The sequence below is a fragment of the Phoenix dactylifera genome, chromosome 1 (genome assembly GCF_051530095.1).
Source record: "Phoenix dactylifera cultivar Ajwa chromosome 1, Ajwa_hap1_PhDact_Kaust_v1.1, whole genome shotgun sequence".
Lineage (NCBI taxonomy): Eukaryota > Viridiplantae > Streptophyta > Magnoliopsida > Arecales > Arecaceae > Phoenix > Phoenix dactylifera.
This window is the reverse complement of record NC_143190.1, coordinates 32,759,910-32,782,048: the sequence shown is the minus strand read 5'-3', so window position 1 is coordinate 32,782,048 and position 22,139 is coordinate 32,759,910. Positions and strand designations below refer to the sequence as shown.

The following is a 22,139-nucleotide window of genomic DNA, read 5'->3' as shown; positions in this document are numbered from 1 at the left end:
TAACGGAAAAGCTCGGAAGTTAGAAGAACAGCCTACGGGTATTTTAGTCATTCCACTTAAAGCTATTTCTCTGATGGATTTTTTGATGGATTTTTTGTCCGCCTAGGCCTTTGCTGGGAGAAAAATTATTGAGTTTGAACTCCGCAATAGCTCGAGAGGAACCCCATTAACTGTGGCTCCGGGAAGGTTCTGCTTGGTCCTTTAGAGATCCAAAGGCGAAACTTTTGGAACAATGGCGTCTCTCTTCTTCACTTGCCCTCTCCCTGTGCTTTGGTCTTCTTCCTTTCTCGCCCTCTCTATTTTCTAAGCTTTTGGTTTTGAGATGCTTGCTGTATATATATTCCTTTGGAGACGGGATAAATATTTTTTTAGTGTCTGGAATAATTATCACCTTCTTGTGTGAATCTCTTTGAGGTGTATACTAAACGAGGAATTTGAATAGGAATTTTGGCATGTTTCATATGAAAGATTGGAACTTTTTCATTCTGTGTGTATTTTTTGTGTAAAGATTGCGTTAACAGAAATAGATAAATAGCGGGTTGATTTCACTTTAAATTCAGCAATTCAGAAAATATCTTTTCCCAAAATTGTCATGTTTAAGTGTATGCTTTATTGAAGATAAAATTAGGTTAAAAACTGGCATCATAACAATGTTGTTTTATGGAGGTTTTAGTTGCCAATGTATAGGATTGAGGATGCAAAATGTTGCACATATTTGAAGGTTCTCCATAGAGGGTAATTTTGCATTGGAATCTTTGCACTTTATTGCTGCAGGGGCTATGCATTTCCATTCTACGGATTTCAGTTCTACAAAAAAAAAAAAAGAAAAATCCTAATCTAGATTTTCGACTGAGCTCCTCCTTGGATGTTTAATACAAAACATTAAGGATGAGGCTTTTTTGCGCACAAACTTCTATTAGTTTTTATGCTAAAATTAGATAATCTTGGGCAGTGTCAATATATTTGCATTTATAAGAAGGATATGGCATTTCTTTCATCATCTCTCACTCAAGAAGGTTTTTCTAGTAACGTTTTGCATTTGTTAAGCAATAATGGTTTGCTAGGTTCTGGAATTCCATGTTAGAATCTTGTATCATGGATTCTAAAACTTTCAAGGTCAGCACGAGAACTTCTTATGTCACTCAGTTATTTGCTTGGTTAGTGTTAGCAAAATTCAATACATATATGGCATGACAATTCAAAAGCTCCTAATAGCTAAAGAATGAAAATACTATGTGGGTATGAGATATGTTATCTGAAGAAGTCTAAAGTTTATTTCCACCAAGTTTTCTTGTTCTTCTTCTTGATATATAAATGTCTCTATGTAATACAACTTATAACAGGATAACTTTCCTTTCATCAAAACTCGACAGTGTAAATCTTTGGACTCAGATGCATCTGTTATGGTTGCTTAAATTGTACAGGGTGCAGTCAAATCAACAGCAAAGATTTTCTAGGCAAAGTATGATTCAACTTAATGATTTGAGACTGCAGAAGGGGTATAATAGAGCAGTGACCAAGAGAAGTGCTTCACAAGTTGATGCAGAAGATGCATTGAGTGGAGAAAGTGCTGACAAAGCTTCCAAGAATCCTCAACGAACTCCCAGACGTAGTAGAAAGAAACTGAGTGAAGAGACTTCAGAAGAGAGCCCTGAGGTGATGGCTAGTAGTGTCAACAGAGAAGAAAAATGTGCTCCAGAGGCACCTGCTGAAAAGTCCAGGAAGGTTACAAGAAAAGGCAGGAAGAAAGGTGCAAATCCTGTGTCATTTTAGAATTTTCTCAAATTTTTCCTTGCAGTTAGCTTGGCATTAGTTGTAATTTTTAGTTTCTTCAAATCATATCCTTGCCCCATAACATCAATAGTGAAGAAAAATTTAGGTGCTTGTACTTCTTCCTTGAACATCTTTAACAAATTATAATACTTAATTTTGAGATTTGCAGTTACTCCATTGCCTAGTCCAGAGGCAGATAGCAATGAGAAGAAAGCAACAAAGAGAAGGACTAGGAAAAAGGTGGACACCATGAAGGACCAGAGTGTGAGCGAAAAACTTAATAATCTTGAGCCCATATGCACAAATGTTCTTGATAGTGAAAATGAGGAGCTGCAATTAATCGAAGATGAGGGAGAGGACATTAGTTTTACCTATAGTTGGCCACCGCTAGTTTGTTGCTTTGGAGCAGCCCAACATTTATTCATACCTTCTGGAAGGCCAGCTAATAGATTGATAGATCACGAGATTCATGATGCAATGAAGGATACATTCTGGTCTCCAACTAAATTTATTAGAGCACCTGGAGGTCCATCGTCCGGTGTGGCAGTTGCGCTTGCTAAGATAGGTGGTCGAGTTGAATTCATGGGAAAACTTGGGGATGATGAATATGGTCAAACCATGCTCTATTATCTAAACGAAAGCAAAGTACAAACTCGATCAGTAAAGCTTGATAATTCAAAACCAACAGCAGTATCTTGCATGAAGTTTACTAAAAAGGGTAGATTAAGAGTGAGTTGTGTCGAACCCTGTGCTGAAGACAGTTTTTTAAGCTCTGAGATCAACATTGATGTTTTAAAAGAGGTAAATACCACTTTATCAAAGATGCACAGTTTTTATGTTAATGACATTTATTCATGTTGTTGTTATTTTCTTCCTCTTAAATATGTGACATCTAATCAGATCATGCTTGATGTTTTTCCGATTAAACTTTTGTTATTAGCAGCTGCCATGCTGCTTGTTATCTTAAATTGATTGTTTGTGGAACTGCAAAAATATTTATCATGAACCTTTGCTATTGCTGTTCCATTTTCTCTGTCCATTCTCTAAATTTCTTGCAAAATGTTAACTTTGACTGTAATAAGCTGTGATCCATGATTTGCTTTCTGGGTGAGCTTGAATTTTTAAAGTATCAACAATATATAGCATTTTGAGATATATCTGTTATTCTTGTAATTCTTCCTAAGATCTCTGCAATGAACTTCAATTACATGCAGATTTTTGCATGAATTGCTAGTAATAGTGAGTTTTGTTCAGCTGTGAAATCTACTATTGAACATCAGTTTCTGTAATTGGTCTAACCAGACAACTATCTCTAATTTTACGATAATGATTTCTATGGAAGAGTAATATTTGGCACTATTATCAAACATCAAAACAGCAACAAGTGCCGCATCAGTATCATTCATCTACATGAAATATAGTATTTTATGGTGTAAATTGATGGAATGATATACGGGTGTGATGATTGACTTCCACACATCCTATATTAAGGGCTGTTTGGTTGCCTGTATATCTAGATGCAGCCGCAACTAGAAATGCTACATTTATATTTGCAAGTGTCTGTTTGGTTTGGTTGCATCTGAAAATTGTATCTATAATTTCTGTGTTTGGTAGTTTAATTCTGAGAGAGTATGATCGCCCTACAACTAACATGGTAAGATTACCTCTCCTAATACTATTATATCATTATCATATTATCACATTACATAATTGTTATAATGTTATACTGTAATATAATTACAATCTTATTACAGTATAATATTATTATAGTATAATATTATATAATATTATACAAACAGATACAATATAATATAATATAACATAACATATAATAATATATATTAATATTATACTATATTATATTATAATACATTGTAATATCGTATTATAATATTATATATTTAATATAGTACACTATATGACTCTATAACAAAGTATATTTATTATATAATGTAATGATATTATGATGTAATTACAACTCATATTATCATCATATTATCTTGATTTAATAATTAATTATTATTCATCATATGAAAACCAATATAATAAGAATGATGCTAATATTATAATAATTTTTATTATCTAATCCTGATAATATTATTTTCTTATGGTTATTGGAGAGAATGGGAGATCATAATATTATTATCTAGAGCCTGCATCTGGGGAAGCGGTCATTTTTGGCTACATCTCTAGATGCAGTAAAAGGGCCTTTATGTGCATCTTAGTTGTTTGACTCTGGCCCAATTACAGGAAACCAAATACTTGCACCTGTCCGATTGCAATTAGGATGCATCATCTGAGGCCCAGATGGAGGCAACCAAACAGCCTCTTAAGAGTTTGAGCATCCACCAAAATGTTCAAAAGCTACAGCAGACCACTCCAATTAGAAAACCTGAACCTAGGTGAAACTGTTGCAATGTTTGGTTGCTAGAATCTGTTGGAAGCTGGTTGTAAAAATTGAGGGATGAGTAACACCTCCGACTTGTAATTGGGTGGTTTCGTTACAACAATACAATTTGAATTTCAATGAGACATCAAGCACCATCTGGTGTGCGGTAGATCTTGTAAGTGAAGATGTCATCCATTAAGAGGCCAGCTATGATGAAGATCAAAGCATATGTAACAAAGGACTTATTCTGCAAGCGCTACGAGAATCCCTTGGTAGTCACAGATGCAATATGCAAGACTCCTCTTGTCTAGGGATAATGCTGCTAAACAGAGATATTTTGGGAAACATGTCTACAAAGTTTATATGGTCAAACCACATAGCCAAATAGAAGCTGACATTTGATGTTTAGAAGGCCAGGTTTCAGCATAAGGACTTGGCGGCCAAAGTGGTTTGAAGATCTAGTGAGACTGCTAAAATGTTGATCACGGACATCAAAATAGAAACCAAGATTCTGTCTGATATTATAGAAGTATCATCCGGGAGGTATTGCTGCAAGCGTGATGAACGATTTCACTTATTCTAATGTTTGGTCTAAGTTTTATGGTTCTGGTTGTGTAAAAGCTAGAAATAATTGATGATATCATTATATTTCTTCCTACTTTTTCTAGATTTTAGAGTGTTCTGATAGGTTTAGTTCATGGACGAAATATCCCTTCTTTTGGAATGGAGTAGTATGATTTGAGACGGGATTTATTATGGTGCATGAACTTGTTGCTTTATCACTGCTATTATGATAGCCAGTTGATTCAACAGTGAAATACCAGCTTACATCCATTGAACATGCCGCACTACTAGTAAGCACGTGGATCTCGTGTTTAAGCTTTGAAATTGGCAGTTTACCAAGATATCCTATTTTGAGGATTTAGTATTCTTGGAAAAAAAATTAATGCCAGGCTGAAGGTTTAGCAATGGAGAAACATGAAAGTCCAGATATAGAAATATATTAGACAAATTTATTTTTTTTTGCTTTGTTATGAATGAGATCCCCATTGCTAGCTTTCTTTTAAGAATAAAGGGATCGAGGTGAAGAATAAATGTGGTGCTGACAAATGAGTGGGATGGAGCTATCATTATTAATTTGGCTGAAACAAATGAGAGTATTTTGTTCTAATTGTACTTGACACAGTTTGCTGGCATTTTTACAAAGAGATTAACTAATAAACATGCTTAGTGATTTGTGATGGCAGTTTTTCATGGAGATGGAAGTTCTCTACATTTTCTAGTCCTTATAAACTTCCTGTAAGATTGTAATTAATATCATTATAACCTCTGGGATCTTTTGTTGCTTTATACTTTCATAGGATTCTAGCCATTGTCCAGTTAGATTCCCGAAATTAATTGTCAACCTAGGAAATACTTGAAACTTGGGTCTCTCTTCTAAGAACACGTAGGGGCTAGGAAGAATTCTTCAATATTCGAAACTAGGGTAGTTAGGATTATTTCTTCTACATCGTCCTCTTTTCTGAAATGTTTTATTGCATCACAAGGTTAGCTCTGTTCTGGGAGAGCTAACAACATATCTGTTGCCTCTAGTTGTGCTGAAGCCAGGGACGGATAGGAGACAAAAAATTTGTGGAGAAAGAGAGAATTCGCTTGTATAAAATGGAAGACATAAAAAAAGAGCTCCTTAGCTGCTTTTGATCATACAGAAATCTGCAATTGTTAAAAAAGCTGCTAGACAAGATTCTAGTATTTAATTCAACTTGCCTAGATTGTTAAAAGACTGGCATTGGAACTAAAGCTTTAATATAAGAAGCACAAAATGAAAGAGTCCATACATGTGCTAAACATATGAAAACATGATTAAAAGAAAATTATTTCATGAAACCACATCTTGCTTTATGTGAATCCTTCCCAAAAAGACAATCTTAGCATGCATTCTGTTCCTTGTTCTGCTCTTGGGGCATGGTTAGAGTAGTAATGATGATCATGCCTACATGCATCAGCGAATAGATGGAAGACTGTTAGTGTCAGCAGCACATGTTTGTGACTCATGGAAAGCAAAAGATCATGTCATTTAATTGGAGGACATGGATTTTCTCATAGTGAGTAGCATTTTTTTTGGTTGGGTTTTTTGTTTTATTTCAATGCAGGTATTAGAGTCCTATTCTGGAGTGATTTCCAAAGCAATAGATGTCATGTAGTGACTCCTGTCTCCTATTTGAAATCCAACTTGGTAGTAGGAGAGGTTGGCTAGTGTTTAAGCTTTAATTTCTGCATAATAGGATAGTTAAAGCATGCAGCTGGGAGTTTTAGCTTACCTAGATGGTGATGGCTTTGTGTCTTGATATTTGTTATATAAAAAGGTGGTGCAATGGTAAAGAGCAAAAACCAGCATTTGATCTAGATAAGTTTTTCTTTTTTTGTTAAAAGAAAGCATCCTTTGAAGAGGCTTTCTTGGAATCATGCTTCATCCCCATCCTACAGTGAAATAGGACCTCAACTCTTCAAGTATGTTCATGTTTGGAAACATTAGATAATAGAGATAGAGAGCAGATGCTGACTTCACCTTTTTATTTATTTTGTTCCTTTTGACCAAATACCAAATTGATGGTGGAATTGAACTCTGGCTTCTTGTAATAGAAGAAGAGACATTACCAACTTGGCCAGTCGACACCCTCAGCTCCATTGTTTTTTTTAAGGCTTAAACAGTAAGGAAATCCCGGATAGCTAACGGCAAGTGAATAGAGATTACCTCTGTCATGCTAGCAGGTGATCATTTAATAGGATTGCCATCTAAGCTAAGTATTAAAAATAAAGTCTTTTCCTAAGGTTAGCCATTTTAATGGTTATGTTATCTTTTTTTTTTTTTTTTTTTTTTTTTTTTTTTTGGGTGGGGGGGGGGGGGGGAGGGGGGAGGAATTATAGGGACACCCCCTCAACTTAGGGTCTAACCTAGAGACACCTTCTCAACTGTAAAAAGTTCCAAATAGGTCCTTCAAGTTTTCAAATTGTTTCAAACTGATCCTCCGACTCCCCAACTAGCAGACGACATTAGTTTGCCATTATATATGACCAAAATCCCCTCACCCTCCTTAGATTGTGGATGGAGTTCGGAGTGCTTTGAGATATATGCAGGTGGACAAATAAAAAGGTTCAATGTGCTTTGAGATCTACGCGGTGGGTGATTTTTAACTATGGGTCATATACTAAGGGTGTTTTGAGATCTATGCAGAAGGATGAATGAAGGTATTCGGAGTGCTTTGAGATCTATGCAACGGTGATCCTTAACTATAGGCCCATATACTAATGGTGGTTTGAGATTTGTGTAGGTAGATGAAGATGTTTGGTGTTCTTTGAGATTTTGTGCATTAGATGATTCTTTACTATACTAAGGGTGCTTTGAGATTTGTGTAGGTGGATGAATGAAGAGGGTCGGAGTGCTTTGAGATTTATACGGCGAGTGATCCTTAACTACGGTTCATATATAAAGGTGCAATCCAGCCGAGTGAAATCGAGTAGCTAGAGGCCCGAGATCGACTCGATTCAAAATACTTGGGCTTGAAACGTGACTCCAGATCAATCGAGTCTTAATATCCAAGCTCGAGCTCGGCTCAATCAAAGAAAGTAATATTCGAGATGGACTCGACTTGAATATCAACCGAGCCATACTCGAGCTCGAATTTGAGATTTGGTTATATTTAAAAAATATGATTAAAATAAAATAAAATATTATATTTTTAATATTCAATTAATAATATATGTTATAAATAAATATAATATTATTAAAATTTTATATACTCGATTAGGTTTGCGAGCCTTTGAGTTGAATATTTTGCTACTCGAGCTCGACTCGAAAAATTATTCGAGCTACTTAAGCTTGGTAGCATTCAAATTGAGTCGGGTTTGGACCCAAGTCAAGCTTGAGCAGCTTGCGAGCTGCTCGGCTTATTTGCACTCCCAATCATATGCTAAGAGTTCATTGAGATCTGTTCCAAGACTTCACTCCACAAACAACTAATACGAGGGGCATTTTGGTCATAATATAATCTTATGCTACTATATGATAGTCACATGATACCATTTTGTTAATGGAGATGAACGCCAAGACCCGTTTGGAACACTTTAGAAACTGTTTAAAGTCGGGGGGATGTATCTAGAACAGGCCCTAAGTTGAAGGGGTGTCCCTATAATTCTTTTTTTTAAAAAGAAATAGGTTATGATATCTATTATCATATTCCCTAGGCTAGAAATATTAAGAATTAATCTTATGTTACTTCTTGAAGTGAACATGGAAGCAACTTTTTGAAACTCCTATTCTTCAAAGCCCACCAATTAATGCTCCTGAACTTAATTAAGTGCACCACCGGTCAGTCACATCTTATCATATAAGATTCTTTCTTTTCTCTCCAATTAGTGAAGATATCTTCTAGACTAAACTTATCTTGATAATATAAGTTCTGATACAAAAAAGGAACCAAAGCATTCTCTTTTCTTATGCCAGAACATTTTTGGTATTCATAGTAGGGTTTATTCAGATCAATCTGAGATGGAGCCAAGCTTTGAAACTCTATGTAGCAGCTATGATGCAGCTGAATGGTTATCTTGGAGGGGAAAGGCCTATTCTGGTAAGCGAACAGGAGGCAAACATTTAGTGAACTAACTTGCAGGAGGTTGAGTAGGATGTGTATGTTCCAAAAGTTAGTATGTTTGTATTGTCATATTTGGGAATAAAGTTAGTGGACTTCAGCAACTAGTGACAAGCATAGTAAACTTTCACTTCTACCAACAGATTAAGTTTAGTAAGCTGTCTCACTATCAAATTATTGTTCTTAAGTTCTTGCAAGGTAAAAAAGCATGGTCCTTCACCTGTCTAATCTGATCCTGTTTGCAGGCAAAGATGTTTTATTTTAATTCCTCATCCCTTCTCAATCAAAATCTGAGATCGACAGCAATGCAAGCGATCAAGATTTCCAAGAAATTCGGAGGGGTCATATTTTTTGATCTGAACCTCCCACTGCCACTGTGGAAGTCCAGTGAGGAAACCAAGACATTCATTCAGGAAGCATGGAATATCGCCAACATCATTGAAGTGACCAAACAGGAACTTGAGTTTCTATGTGGCATCGAACCTTCAGAGAAATTTGATACCAAAGATAATGATAAATCAAAATTCATCCATCACAAACCCGAAGTGGTCATGCAGCTATGGCATGAAAATCTCAAGGTCCTGTTTGTGACAAATGGAACGTCTAAAATACACTATTACACAAAGAAGGATGATGGATGCGTTCATGGAATGGAAGACCCACCTATTACTCCATTTACTGGTGACATGTCAATATCAGGCGATGCCATCGTTGCAGGTACGAAATTTCGGTCACATGACCTTACTAGGTGTCATAGGCATTTCTGTTTTCAAGTAAAATTTAACGAGCATGGGAGAAAGAACATGTCTGCCACAGGCAGCAATAGATAGAACTGAAGGATCCTCTTGGGTTCAATTTATAATGTCAAGGAACTTTCATAAGTTCATGAAACATGAATCTTATTAGAAATATTACATGTAGTAATTATTTTACCTTGAATGGTGATGAAATACTTTGTTTTTTTTTTTTTTTTTTTGGTGTTTCAGCTCTCATAAGAATGTTGACGGTTCAACCACATCTGGCTACCGACAAGGGGTACTTGGAGCACATGATCAAGTATGCAATAAATTGTGGTGTCATCGACCAGTGGTTGCATGCACGAGTTTGTGGTTTCCCTGCGAAAGAAGGGATGGATTTCAGTGTCAGGTCCATTACAGAGAGGGAATATCGTACGGTGGAAGAACCTGCTGCCTGATTCGAACATGTCGGCACCTTTTTGTGCTTCTTTTCCCCCCTGGGTCAACATCTCCGGGTCCGGCTTATCATGGACATTTATGAGAGGCTTCACAGGTATTCTGAAATTCCTGAGTTGATGGTAATGGTGGCAGAAACTCAAGGGAGTTACACTAACAGCATGTAGGTACCAGAAGTGTTCGGAATTCATGTCGTGATGCAAATGCTGACCGAAACAATAAAATGTATACTGTGATGTACGCCAGCTCTTTAAAATGTATTCCATACAAGGACCAGAACATATGCTTCCAATTTCTGCAGCAAGCCACGAGCTCTTGATCCAGAGCTCACATAAACCATACATGACCCTTCATTGATGCCCTTGCAAGAAAGATTCTGACACGAAAATCTAATCCTGCAACATTATTCTCAGTATGTGTACATGTTCTTAAGGTGCTATACAATTAATATGCGAATGCGCAACACCATGTAGATCAAGATTTATCTGTTGCATAACAGAAGGCAACCAGTAAGAACTGCAGCAGTTTATCTGTTCCAAACCAAACCAACCATCAATCCCACAGTGGAAAAACCAAAAAATGCAGGCAATGACGTATCCCAAAAATTCACAACCGGGCAGAGATGAGCAAAAGTCCAAAATTTGTTCTCTCTCAAGATTCTCTCCTCTAGGTAGCAGCATGTTAGAAAGAAATTGGTCACTCAGAGTTCTACCACAAAATCTGCTCTCTCTCTCTCTCTCTACATCATATTCCTGTCAGTTTCTTAGAACCAAGAAGGGCTTTAAAAGCCCCATGCTAGTATTCTCCTACATTAATGCCCTATCTTTCAGGCCACACAAATCAAAATTCCCCCACCGACCACAGAAGAGGAAAAAGAGTCAAGGGACAGGCGGTGAAAGAACATCCGTGAAATCCCGTATGTTTTACATAGAGATACTCAAAACATTGCAAAAGAAGATCAGCAACTGCATTTGGTCAGACACTCTCTGGAGTCTGGACCATCATACCCGAGGACAAAGCTTTGAGGCAGCCGTAGCATCCAAGAACCACACCAACTTGCCGTCAGATGGATTAACCATATGAGCAGGTGATGAAGTGACATCGAAGCCATCACCCCCATCCTCACCGACAGCAACTGCCTGGTGCACCGCATCAGCCTTATCTTCACCTGTCGCTACAATGAGCACATTGTATGCTGAGTTGATCACGGGAAGTGTAAGAGTGATCCTCTCAGGTGGGTGCTCGGGGGAATCGATGAGGTAAACAACCCAATTAGTCTTCTCCTGAAGGGCCTCCTTGTTAGGGAACAGTGAGGCCACATGCCCATCTGCACCCATCTCAAGGAGGACGAGATCAAATTTGGGACAGTCAGCATCCACATCAACATCGATCTTATGAGCCTTTACCAGCTGGCGAATGTCAAATTCGTAGCGCAATGCAGCCTCCCCAATCGAGATGCTGTCGTTGATGGAGGTGATATGCTTGCTGGGCACAGGCACCTGACAAGTTCATTTGCATGCAGATGCTTGTTTCAGGATAGGAAAACCATGATAAATTAGCAATACAGAAGCTGCTGTTGGTGATAAAGATAACTGCTCAGTAAAATAGACAGCCCTGAAACATTGAACTAGATCTAAGATGCGTTACTTTCTCAATTTAAGAATGGTGTTGACAGTGGTCTGAACTGCTATGGAGTATCCATAGAACAATGGCTGCATTATTGTGACATTTAAATCACACAATTGTCAAAATAAAATAAAAGAAAATAGATAAAAGGTATAGATGCTTGGATTTTCTGCATGTGGTAGAACTAGACAAAGGCATTTCACTTGATTAAACCTGAGACTATATCCTGTACCAAGAACAGGTATTCTCGATTATGGAATAAGATCGATCCAGCCAAGTCAGATAGCAGGGATTTCTCAGTAAATTAACAAGAACGATACTGAAATTATAATTTGACATAATTGCTATATGATTCCTATTTGGAAATGAACCTGCATCTTAGGTTTTATAAAAAGGGCCGCAATGATGAACATAAATCAAACTTGAATTTTAAGGTAAAATTCAAATTAATAAAGAGATACTATTCAACAAACAACTAAAAAATTTAAGACAAACTGTTACTTTAGCACATACACTGCCACAGGTCAAGCAAAGGCCTTCTGAAAATCATAGCCCTCATAACTGATCGTAGTTACTTTGAAGAACCTATCTTCACATCTATCCAAGTCAACAACTAATAGACCCGAAGCATCAACCAATAAATTAAAAGCACGGTTTGAAACCAAACTTTAATCTGGTGATCCACAAGGCCTAATGATGTAGCACAACTGCAAGGGAAGAGGAGAAGGAGGAAGAACAAGGGAGGGAGAAGGAAGAAGAGGTTATAGAGACGCAGGAAGAAAAGAAGGGGAGGAGGAAGAAGAAGAAGAACAAGAAGGAGGCTAGAGTTTTTTCATTCAATCATCAATCCCCCATACATGAGAGGGGTGGTCTTTATATAGACCTTACAGATTGACCCAATTACATAAACCCAATTGACCAGTCTAATAACAAAATAACGGACCAAATTGACTTGACTAAAACAAAAACAAATAATGCAATAAAAGAAAATGACTCGGACTCAAATGGATCCAATCCGGGTCTGACTCAATCCGGGGGCTCAGGATCATCTGGATGAAGGGCTCTGATGTCCCCATCACCTAAGCCCTAAAGAAGCAAAATGAAAAGGAAATAAACAAACAGATAAAACAAAAGGCCACAATGAAGTACTATGCCAAGGCAAATCCACATAACCAAAATCCACCACACAACTGGTCTCTGTTTTTATCTACAAATATAGATAAAAAGAGCCACATATGTATGTGATAATGTGACTTTCTGATTCTTGTGTCATAGCTCATTCATGTGATCTCATTCACTTGGATTAAGCTGTGTAATATCAAAAACAAGTTTGAAAATCTAGGGAAAAAATGTAAAGGTCGAGAATAAAATAAAAGACCAGAATGATAAGGAAAATTAAAGAATTCCGAAAATACAGATTTTGCTTCAATAATGGCAATTTGCAGAGTTGGTTGTATACATTGGTCACAGATGTCATGTTTACACTTGTCAGGCAAATGGTGATGAGTTCTTTATATAACAGAAACTGCACCCCTAGTGCACCAACCAGGACTCTTCTAACATGGCAGAATATAGAGAAGACTGGACCAAATGCAAAAACTGGCAAGAGTCATTAACCTTCTTATCCTATAATTCATTTATGACTACAGATTTACAAAAGCCACAGGAGCGTAGGGCTTACAAAATGTTATTTTGCTATAAGAAGCCTAGTGCCTTCAAAGGCTCTTATGTGAGGTTATGACAGACCTCCTATAGCTTTTGATGGCCAATGGGGTCAAGAACATAGTTTTGCTGATGGAAGATAACAAACAGTATGTAATGGTAGCACTAAATGACTTCAGAAGGACCAGGATTAGTTTTCATCACGTCCATCGTAACGCCCCTCCACACTGGATGAATATAAATGTATCTAATAAATTATATGTATGCGTGTGTATCCTTTTTGCTAGTCTGCAGCAACAATTTAATACCAAAAGTTTCACTGAGTAAATAGTCTGAGAATCTAATGTCAATCATCTCATATCTCCACATATTACCCTACCGAAAATGACAAAATATCACCTTGCTGCCAAAATCCATTTATGACAACTGTCCTGCAATACATGTTAGTTCAAGCATATGCTAAAGTTACATTCAAATGTAAAAGAAGTTGTGTAAACACCAAACCACTTTCTGATAACTAGCATAAAATCAATTGTTAAAACAACTCACAGCAAGCTACTCGTAATCTATTAATGGACTTAAATATCTCTTTGTTTTTAGTTAGAATAATGGAGGCAGCACCACCAAACCACATTGATTACCATTCCCTTATACGGAACCTTCCAATGTTTGAATGCTAAATGTCTTAACGTTTGAAAACAGAACCTCTTGCGAGTGGAAAAGAGGGTTACTGTTACACTGTAGCCCAGTTTTCCAAAATAAGGTTTTCCTGTACACAAAAACTAGGTTGCCTGATCAGAGTACGAATGCATATTTCTTGACAATGATTTAGAGAAGCTTTGGAGATCAAAATTGAAGAGGAAGATGTCTTGTTTTGCTATATTCAACACCGGTGGCATCGATGTGAAACTTATAAACATTTGCAGAAAGGAATCTTCCGAAGCTGGATAGTAAATTAAAGCAAGGAATGACTGGCCTATAAAGGATAGTTTACTTCTTCGTGAAAGTGTAACAAGTCAGTGATTCCAAACTCCCAAGATTGAAGGATTGAGAATTGAGATAATTCTGACCTTTGAAATGCTACTCTGTAGCCTGAGATGGGAATGCACCAAATCTATTTGTCCATGCTCTTGAGCAGTCCTACTGCTTAGAGTTCATGGGAAAGCATTCTCATAGTTGAGTCTTAAACATACAGTTGATATTATAGACAAAATTTAATATTCCATCTTCTATATTTTGTATAACTTGTTATCAAGTTCAGCAATCAGCAGCATTTGCTAGCAATGTGTATCAATAAAAAAAAAAAAAAAAATGCAACCACAAGAAGGAGATAGAGATATGCAAATGATCTGTACTACGTACACATCATAGTTACATACATAAAATGACACACAGGGCTGGGCCAGCTCATGGTCCATCTGCCTCTGTCAACCTCTTAGGTAGCTGGGTCAAGGAATTGAAAGACAGGTTGACCTCAAGCCTGGTATATATGGCTTGGACTTAGATCTGGTAGGATTCAGCAAAAAGTTTGCAAGCACAATAATGCAGCCCATATGTGTTTTCTTGCAGGATATATGTATATATTATTATACATTAACACATTTTATTCTAGCTACCACTGAGCACCCATCAAAGTGTTGGTTTTTAGGTATTTAGTTTTGAAAATCCATCTTTTCTCAAGACTTGAAGTATTCAGGCCCTGAAGCACACAAACATGTGTTGAAGCTAGAAGTCAACAGAAATTAGTGTGGAGGGAATTTAGTGAAGGTACCAAGCTAGGTTCAACTCTCATCAGACCATTTGATTATGTCATGCAATTCCAGCTTCACATCACACATGAAGATGCATGAGATGCACAGCGACATGCACACAAGTGAGCACTAATGTCACCACCTATCTCATGCAACTTGATGCATTATGTTTGGCCAGCAATGCTATCGACCATCATATTTCCAATGACCATTATCTTTGCTCTTATCCCTTTAGAGATAATGTGGTCCTGGTTCTGTTGATTCTGCTTCTGGACAGAAATCTGGATATGTATGATATCGTAACAGCATTGTTAAATTAAAAGAGCAAAGAACAGTTCCTCACATTAACATGGTGCTAGAATGGATGTGTATTAAGCACCTAGAAAGAGTGTGTAAGTGTTTCAAGTGTTGCAATATTTTTAACTCGAAAAGGAAAAAACAAAGAAACAGGGTACATTCAAATGCAAATGTTACATTTGGTTATGTCAGATATCTGGAGTAGTGCAGAATATCATAATAATTGTTTGGAACAAATTGTCCCCCAAAAACAAAGACCAGCATACGTCTATCGATACTTTATAGATGCATATAATCTAAGCTTTATAATTTCTATCATGTTACTGCACACATAAAAAAATCATGATCAATTTATCTACAAAATTTAAGCTATGAACAACATTTCAGCATTCCTGAAGCTGAAGTAAAAGCCATGTCATGTACTTAACTGTTCAAAATTACTGACACTACAGACTTCATATAACTAAAGCATATTTTAATTAGTTACAAAATGGAGGTAAATATGATTACTAAAGCACTGAGAAACTTAAAATTTAGTGCACGTAAAAATGAAGACCAGGTGAGAACCAAAATGATACTCGGCCAGCCCATGCAGTAACAGTCACCCTGATTCTTTCAATTAAATCAGTAAATCATTATCTTCCCTCAAAGATCCTCCTATTGTTTCCTAAAGATAATCCCATATTCAGCACTAGTTCGGTCCCAAATCAATAGTAGCACAGTCTCTCCGTCAAGATTCACCAATGTGTACCCATGACAATCCAAACTCCCCTAACTATCCTTATTGAGAAGGCAAAAGAAAAGAAAACACATGTCAGATGTTCTCATCAAACCTAACACAAAATTAGGACCCCATTTCTTTATGATTCTACAGATATAGACTCAAAAAGCACTTGAACTGAGGTTTTCAGCACTTTGCGCAAGCTACAAGATATCTAGGCAACAGTAAGTAAAATTCTTGTACAAAGTACATTTATAAGTCATTTAGAGTTTCTAAAAAAACTTCAAGATCCAAGGTGTTGAAACTGATGCTCAGATTGTAGCATCTAGGAGCACATCCTCTACATCTGCCATGGCAAATGGATAAACACTAAAAGCATATGGCCGGAGGGAATTATCTACAGTTGAAATGTTTTAACCAGAAACTTGAAGAAATGCAAACATATGGTGAACTCAATCCAATGATCGCAGGCTATATTTTCTTCTACTCCCAATGACTGGAAGTAGATTTCTGCCTAAGAGCATATAACTTGACTCCGACATTAAGTATTAGTAGAACTTGTAGCAAAAGGAAAGATGGTCTTAATCATATACCCTGGAAAGAAACCCATCCTTTGTTAGCTTGTAATTGCTATCAACATGATCCTTTGCCACTCCACGCTCGTCAGCCCAGAAGAAATACCAGTTTCTCCAATCAACAGTCCTGATATAAGGAGCTTCACAGAGTTTCCTACACCCAACCCATACACCATTAATCCTTATTATTACTGAAAGCAGATGCCAATATACAAAAGTCTATGAGCAAAAAGTGTTTATACCCTATTAAGTCGATGAGGGACCTTCCAGACAGAGCAATAGTGAAGCGTCCCTTCTCCTTTACTGAATTTTCAGATAACTGAGCAATGTACTCCACCAAATCAGTGGTAAGTTCGTCCACACTGTCACTTATTCTTAATTCACGTTTCATTTTAGGATGGTTGGAAGAAGCAGCCATTTTTCTCTCAGATTGCTGTTTCACAAACAGAAAGAGTCCTGTACAAAGAGAACAGGTGAAGTCTTAGTTAAAATGACACAGAACAGAAAACTAAAGCAAATCCATCCCCTTCAGAATGACATAAATTAGATATCAAAAAATAATAAAAAATGTGGATTACAAAACTCTCTAGGAGCTGACATTCCATATACAAACTTCAGTATGGGCGTGTATAAAGGAGATACATCTTTTGGCCAATGAAACTTCAAATTGGTTATACCTCAAAGCATTGACCATGCACGAACATATCATCTACAGTCAAGGGTTGGAACCAAAAATCTTGACAAAGTAAACCAAAAATCTTGACAAAATAAACCAAAAATAAGAGAAACAGATCTACGATGTGTTATATTGAGACACTAACGAATAGTAAGAAGAGCAGAAATAGCAAGAGACTGCCATCTTTAACAGGTTCATGAGTCAACTGTAAATGATGAGTTCAATGTATTATTTATAAACAAATTACAGCATGTCGTATGAACAAAATCTGAGGCTTTTCATCTTGTGGCCTTCCCATCACGAAAAAGGAATGCAAGTTTCTGCTTAATTGCAGAGGAAAAAGGAAGGCCGGTTAATCAGTTAAATCAACTGCATTTTTCAGAACAAGTATAATAAACAGATAAGTAAACCATCTTGAGTTTATAGAAGGCCTTTTCAAAAATTTCTTGTGACTCATCTTTGATCAACTTCCACTTCAAAGGTAATGACACAAATTGTAATCCCAAAACTATCAAAGATCAAAATCCTCCTAGAAGCAGACAACAAGAAACAAAAAGACCAACTCCGTCGCTGATATAGGTTATGTAACAAGATCAGCGAGAAAGGAACTCTAGAAAAGTCATTCTTCACTTTTCAGACAAGCAATAATCTAGACTAAAAGGAGGATTATATCTATTAGTTGAGACAAATTATTGATAGAAGTAAAAGGGCTCAAAGAGAAGCGTAGGTTCTAAGATTATATTACCGAAAAAAGAAAAGAAATGAAATCTTTTACAGGAAATCTGACTGGTAACATATTCCAACACTATGATCTTTTACAGGAAAAGATGCAGACAAATGATGAACGCCAGAACAATCCAAAAGCATTCTGATCCAATGTAGCTTTTATCGCAAGAAGATGATGAACAAAGTTCAACCCAACTTAAACTTTCATAAACACTGCAACAACCAGCATAGAAGAATACAATGGTAGAAATAGCAACTAAAGTTTCCAATAGAAAGTTACAAATAACAAAAGAAAAGCTCGAGCTAAATTACTCTATTCTCAGCACATAAAACACGCACATTTTATTTCAACTTTGCACTAAACCAATTACAAAATAAAAAAGGTAAGCATCTTAGAACATTATCATAAAATCTTTCAGTTAAAAAAGCCATATCAAATTGATACTATCCAATTAAACAGAGCAATTCCAAAACCATATGAGCTGTAGAGAATTCCCCATGTCAGGAAATGGCGAGACAGGGAGCGGAAATTTAAAGACAAAAACTAAACCAATTGTATCACAAAAGCTTAAGATTCCTGAAAGAGTATATATTATAAAGAAGGCATGTCAGGAAAAGACCAAACAGCCATCATTTCACCGCAGAGAGTTCCTAAAGATTCCATACCTGTTAGCTAAAGAATCCCCAAGAAACTCCAAGATTATTTTAATATATAAAACGATTCCGCAACTTCTCCCATCCACAACTCATTAAAAGCTAAAATCATTAAAGAAACCCTTTCAAAAGGAATCAAGAATCCATCACAAAAATAACTTCGAACTGAAGCAAAACTGACACAAAGACCAACGCTCCCATACAAAGAACCTCGAAACAGAGCCTCTTATAGAGGAAAATCAAAAGGATCAGAAACATATCTCCAATTCAACCAAAACAGAAGGAACAAAAAGACTCCAAACCATTCAGCTAAAGAACCAAACCAGTCAAACAAAAAACCAAAAAAGAGTCACTCCATGGAAACACAGATCGCCGACGGAAACCAGCTATCAGTCTCGAAATAAAGTTTTCCATCCAAGAAGCAGCAACTCCACCGTAGAGAGTAAAGAAAAGAAAACCAGCGCCCGAGTCCGGCCATTGTCCTCAAAATCCATCAATCCATCATGAAAACAAAGCACAATGTCTCGTAACCTAAGAATTTCAAAGACAACAGAAAACCATCCAGAATTCCGCCAAAACAAAAGCAAAGAAAAGAAAACTAGATCGCCTAAGAAACGAACACCAAATTTTCTAACGAAAAAAGAAAGAAAGATCGGAGGAGAAAAGAAGACGCCTCGAACTCACCCCACGCTCCTCCCTCTCTCTCTCTCTCTCTCTCTCTCTGTCTTTCTCTTAGAAAATTTCGGAACTCCAAAATCCTCTCACTTATGTCGCCAAAGCAAGTTTATAACCCCAGACACCGACTACTTACTATTTATAGCGGCAGGACTCAGAGAGAGAGAGAGAGAGAGAACGGGGTGGAGGGTTTAGATTGTATAAGTTTAGAAGCAATCTTTTTCTTTATTTGTCTCTCTCTCTCTCTCCCGAGCTTGCTTAAGAGAGAGGGGAGGGAGGGAGGGAGGGAGGGAAGGACTACCACACCTGTTCAAATGGGAAGCTGAAACGTGGACGAATCAGCTTCCATCGTCCGAAACCCCCCACCCTTCAGTGGGGTTTCGGAGGGCAGGGGCTCCATGGATCCCCTCCTCCTCCATTCTTTATATTATTTATTGTTGTTTTCGGTTGTCTGCCTTGAAACCAATTCTGGGTAGATCCAGAGTCAGTGCAGGTTAACCATAAGCATTCGTTATTACCAGATATTCTCACACTGACAAGAGACTATAGCTCATGTCGCCTCACCTTAAATCATTTTTTATTTTCTATTTTTATTGAATATATTTATATTAAAAGTATATGATCTATCCGATCTATAAAAAAATCAATTTTAGTATCAGAGCGGTATTATTGTTCTTCTATTACGGTGAATCTTAATCTATAATCAGGTGTATTAGACACCAAACAAAGAGAGATATCTCACATATACATCTTGCTTTGCAAAGTTTATTTTCTATTTTTATTGAATATATTTATATTAAAAGTATATGATCTATCCGATCTATAAAAAAATCAATTTTAGTATCAGAGCGGTATTATTGTTCTTCTATTACGGTGAATCTTAATCTATAATCAGGTGTATTAGACACCAAACAAAGAGAGATATCTCACATATACATCTTGCTTTGCAAAGTTTATCTAGATTAGCAATGTGCATGGAAATCAAAGCTGGTTGCTACATATTAATTCTTAACTGGCTAATTTTGTCATACATGAGAGAGAGAGAGAGAGAGTCTATCTTGATATATAGACTTAAAATGATTAAAAGTAGTCTAAAAATTAAAGTAATGTTATAAATCGCTTGACAAATGTGTTAAGCTGCGTAGGCATGATGGACACATATCATTAAAATATTGAACTCATTTTTTGAGGCACAAGAAATTAAATAAAGTTGCAGGAGTGAAAGAATGACAAATATTTTTATCCCCTCTGCCAAAAAGGAGGTTGATTGATGCCATTCTTGGGTTGTGGCAGGATGATTTCCTATTTCTTTTACTCATTTTAAGTAAAAAATTTGAACTTGATTGTGCGGCTTCAACTACTAGCATTAAAAATCTAAATGAAAAATCCTATCTAACCATCCAAATTGAAGAATATAATTTTATTTTAATTTATATGAGTTTAGTATTTGGTCAAATATAAGATAGTATTACCTGCTTGTTGTTTTAGGACTTTATTGTATGAAAAATTATTTTACTAACAAAATATAGTATTACCATTGCATTATTAGCTCATAGATCTTAGCTATTTAAATCTCTTGCGATCCACCGCCCCTCCTCTTTCTTGTGCCCCACTTTTTTTATCTCATTTATTTTTCCTTTGAACACGTCTAGATTATTTATTGTCTCCTCCGTACCCATCCAAGCTTGCAATTTTATACCAACTACGTTGCCTGGTAGATGACTGGCATAAGCAAGTCAAGTACTAAAAGATACCAGAGAGAGGCAAGATTCTCTTGGAAAAGAGATGAGTTGACAATAATAATATAAAACATCGTGAGGAGAATAAAAAAGTTCAATTTACGTCATTTGGTGTCGAAAGACATGATTCTTTATAGCGTTGGAATATGTTCTCCTCTCACCAACTAGAAGTGAGTTTTATATTCATTTTTTACTTAAAAAAAGGCTATATATTTGCTTTTGTCAAAGTTCTTGGTTATTGCACTTTTGCCGTTCATCATACTTGTGTCCAAGGTTTTAGAGCAAACCATTTGTCAATAGGAAGACTTCCCTTCGTTACGTGATGCAAGAGGATTAGTGCAACTCATTCTAATTGATGTCATACACCAAGAATTTTGCAAACTTGAATGCTATATTGTGAGAAATACTTTAGCAGATCTAAAGAATGTCCCATAAATTGGCACCCCAAACCACTTTGTTTGCAAGTATTGTTGTAAGAACTTGTATTTTTTTGTTTGTTACATGCAATTACTATTAATTAGGAATGTGCAAAAGAACATTCAGAATCGGCAATCTGAATAAATTTGACGAGATAAGATAGATTGCACATTAGAATGGAAGAGATTGTTGAGTATAATCAATATGATATGATTTTAACATTGATATATCATTAGCATATTTTTGTTGGAGTGAACTCTTACTTGAAAACTAATGCTAGAATCAAATCAATGGGCTAGAGTTTAGAAAAAGATAAGATCGTTTATAGATAGTCACAAAAGAGACAATTAAATAGTCGAACATGATTTTACCAACATTCAAACTAAGAAAATAAAATATTTTTCTTTGAATAGACTTTTCTTTGAATGCTATTGTTGACTATCCTAAAAAAAAAAAAAAGATAAAGCAGATAAATTGAAAGACGGACGCAACTCACACTTTAGTACAATATATTGTGCGTGCAACATGCATTTAAATAATAAATACTTGCTATCTTGTTGCCTTTGCAATAAAATTACTATTATTTGATCCTTGACTACCAACATAAGACTTTCTA

The 22,139-nt window shown here is 36.4% G+C and overlaps 2 protein-coding genes across 4 annotated transcripts; one reads left to right on the top strand and one right to left on the bottom strand.

Moving 5' to 3' along the window:
* The first annotated feature begins 25 nt into the window (after positions 1–25).
* FLN2 (fructokinase-like protein) lies at positions 26–10,345 on the top strand. The gene is made up of 5 exons (XM_008779118.5): positions 26–273; positions 1,425–1,750; positions 1,943–2,574; positions 9,057–9,528; positions 9,798–10,345. Exons 1-5 carry the CDS (start codon positions 233–235, stop codon positions 10,004–10,006), a joined length of 1,680 nt encoding a protein of 559 aa, XP_008777340.3. The 5' UTR covers positions 26–232; the 3' UTR covers positions 10,007–10,345.
* Positions 10,346–10,627: 282 nt separating this feature from the next.
* On the bottom strand, positions 10,628–19,775 carry LOC103697284 (putative 6-phosphogluconolactonase 2). 3 transcript variants are annotated; one of them, XM_039126122.3, is made up of 4 exons: positions 19,674–19,775; positions 16,879–17,092; positions 16,655–16,790; positions 10,628–11,503 (listed from the first exon to the last, which is right to left on the bottom strand). In XM_039126122.3, exons 2-4 carry the CDS (start codon positions 17,052–17,054, stop codon positions 11,006–11,008), a joined length of 810 nt encoding a protein of 269 aa, XP_038982050.2. In that variant the 5' UTR covers positions 17,055–17,092; positions 19,674–19,775; the 3' UTR covers positions 10,628–11,005. The 3 variants fall into 3 exon arrangements, with proteins under 3 accessions (XP_038982050.2, XP_008777339.3, XP_017696120.3); XM_008779117.6 differs by lacking the exon at positions 19,674–19,775 and adding an exon at positions 19,377–19,605; XM_017840631.5 differs by lacking the exon at positions 19,674–19,775 and adding an exon at positions 18,705–19,451.
* Positions 19,776–22,139: the final 2,364 nt, after the last annotated feature.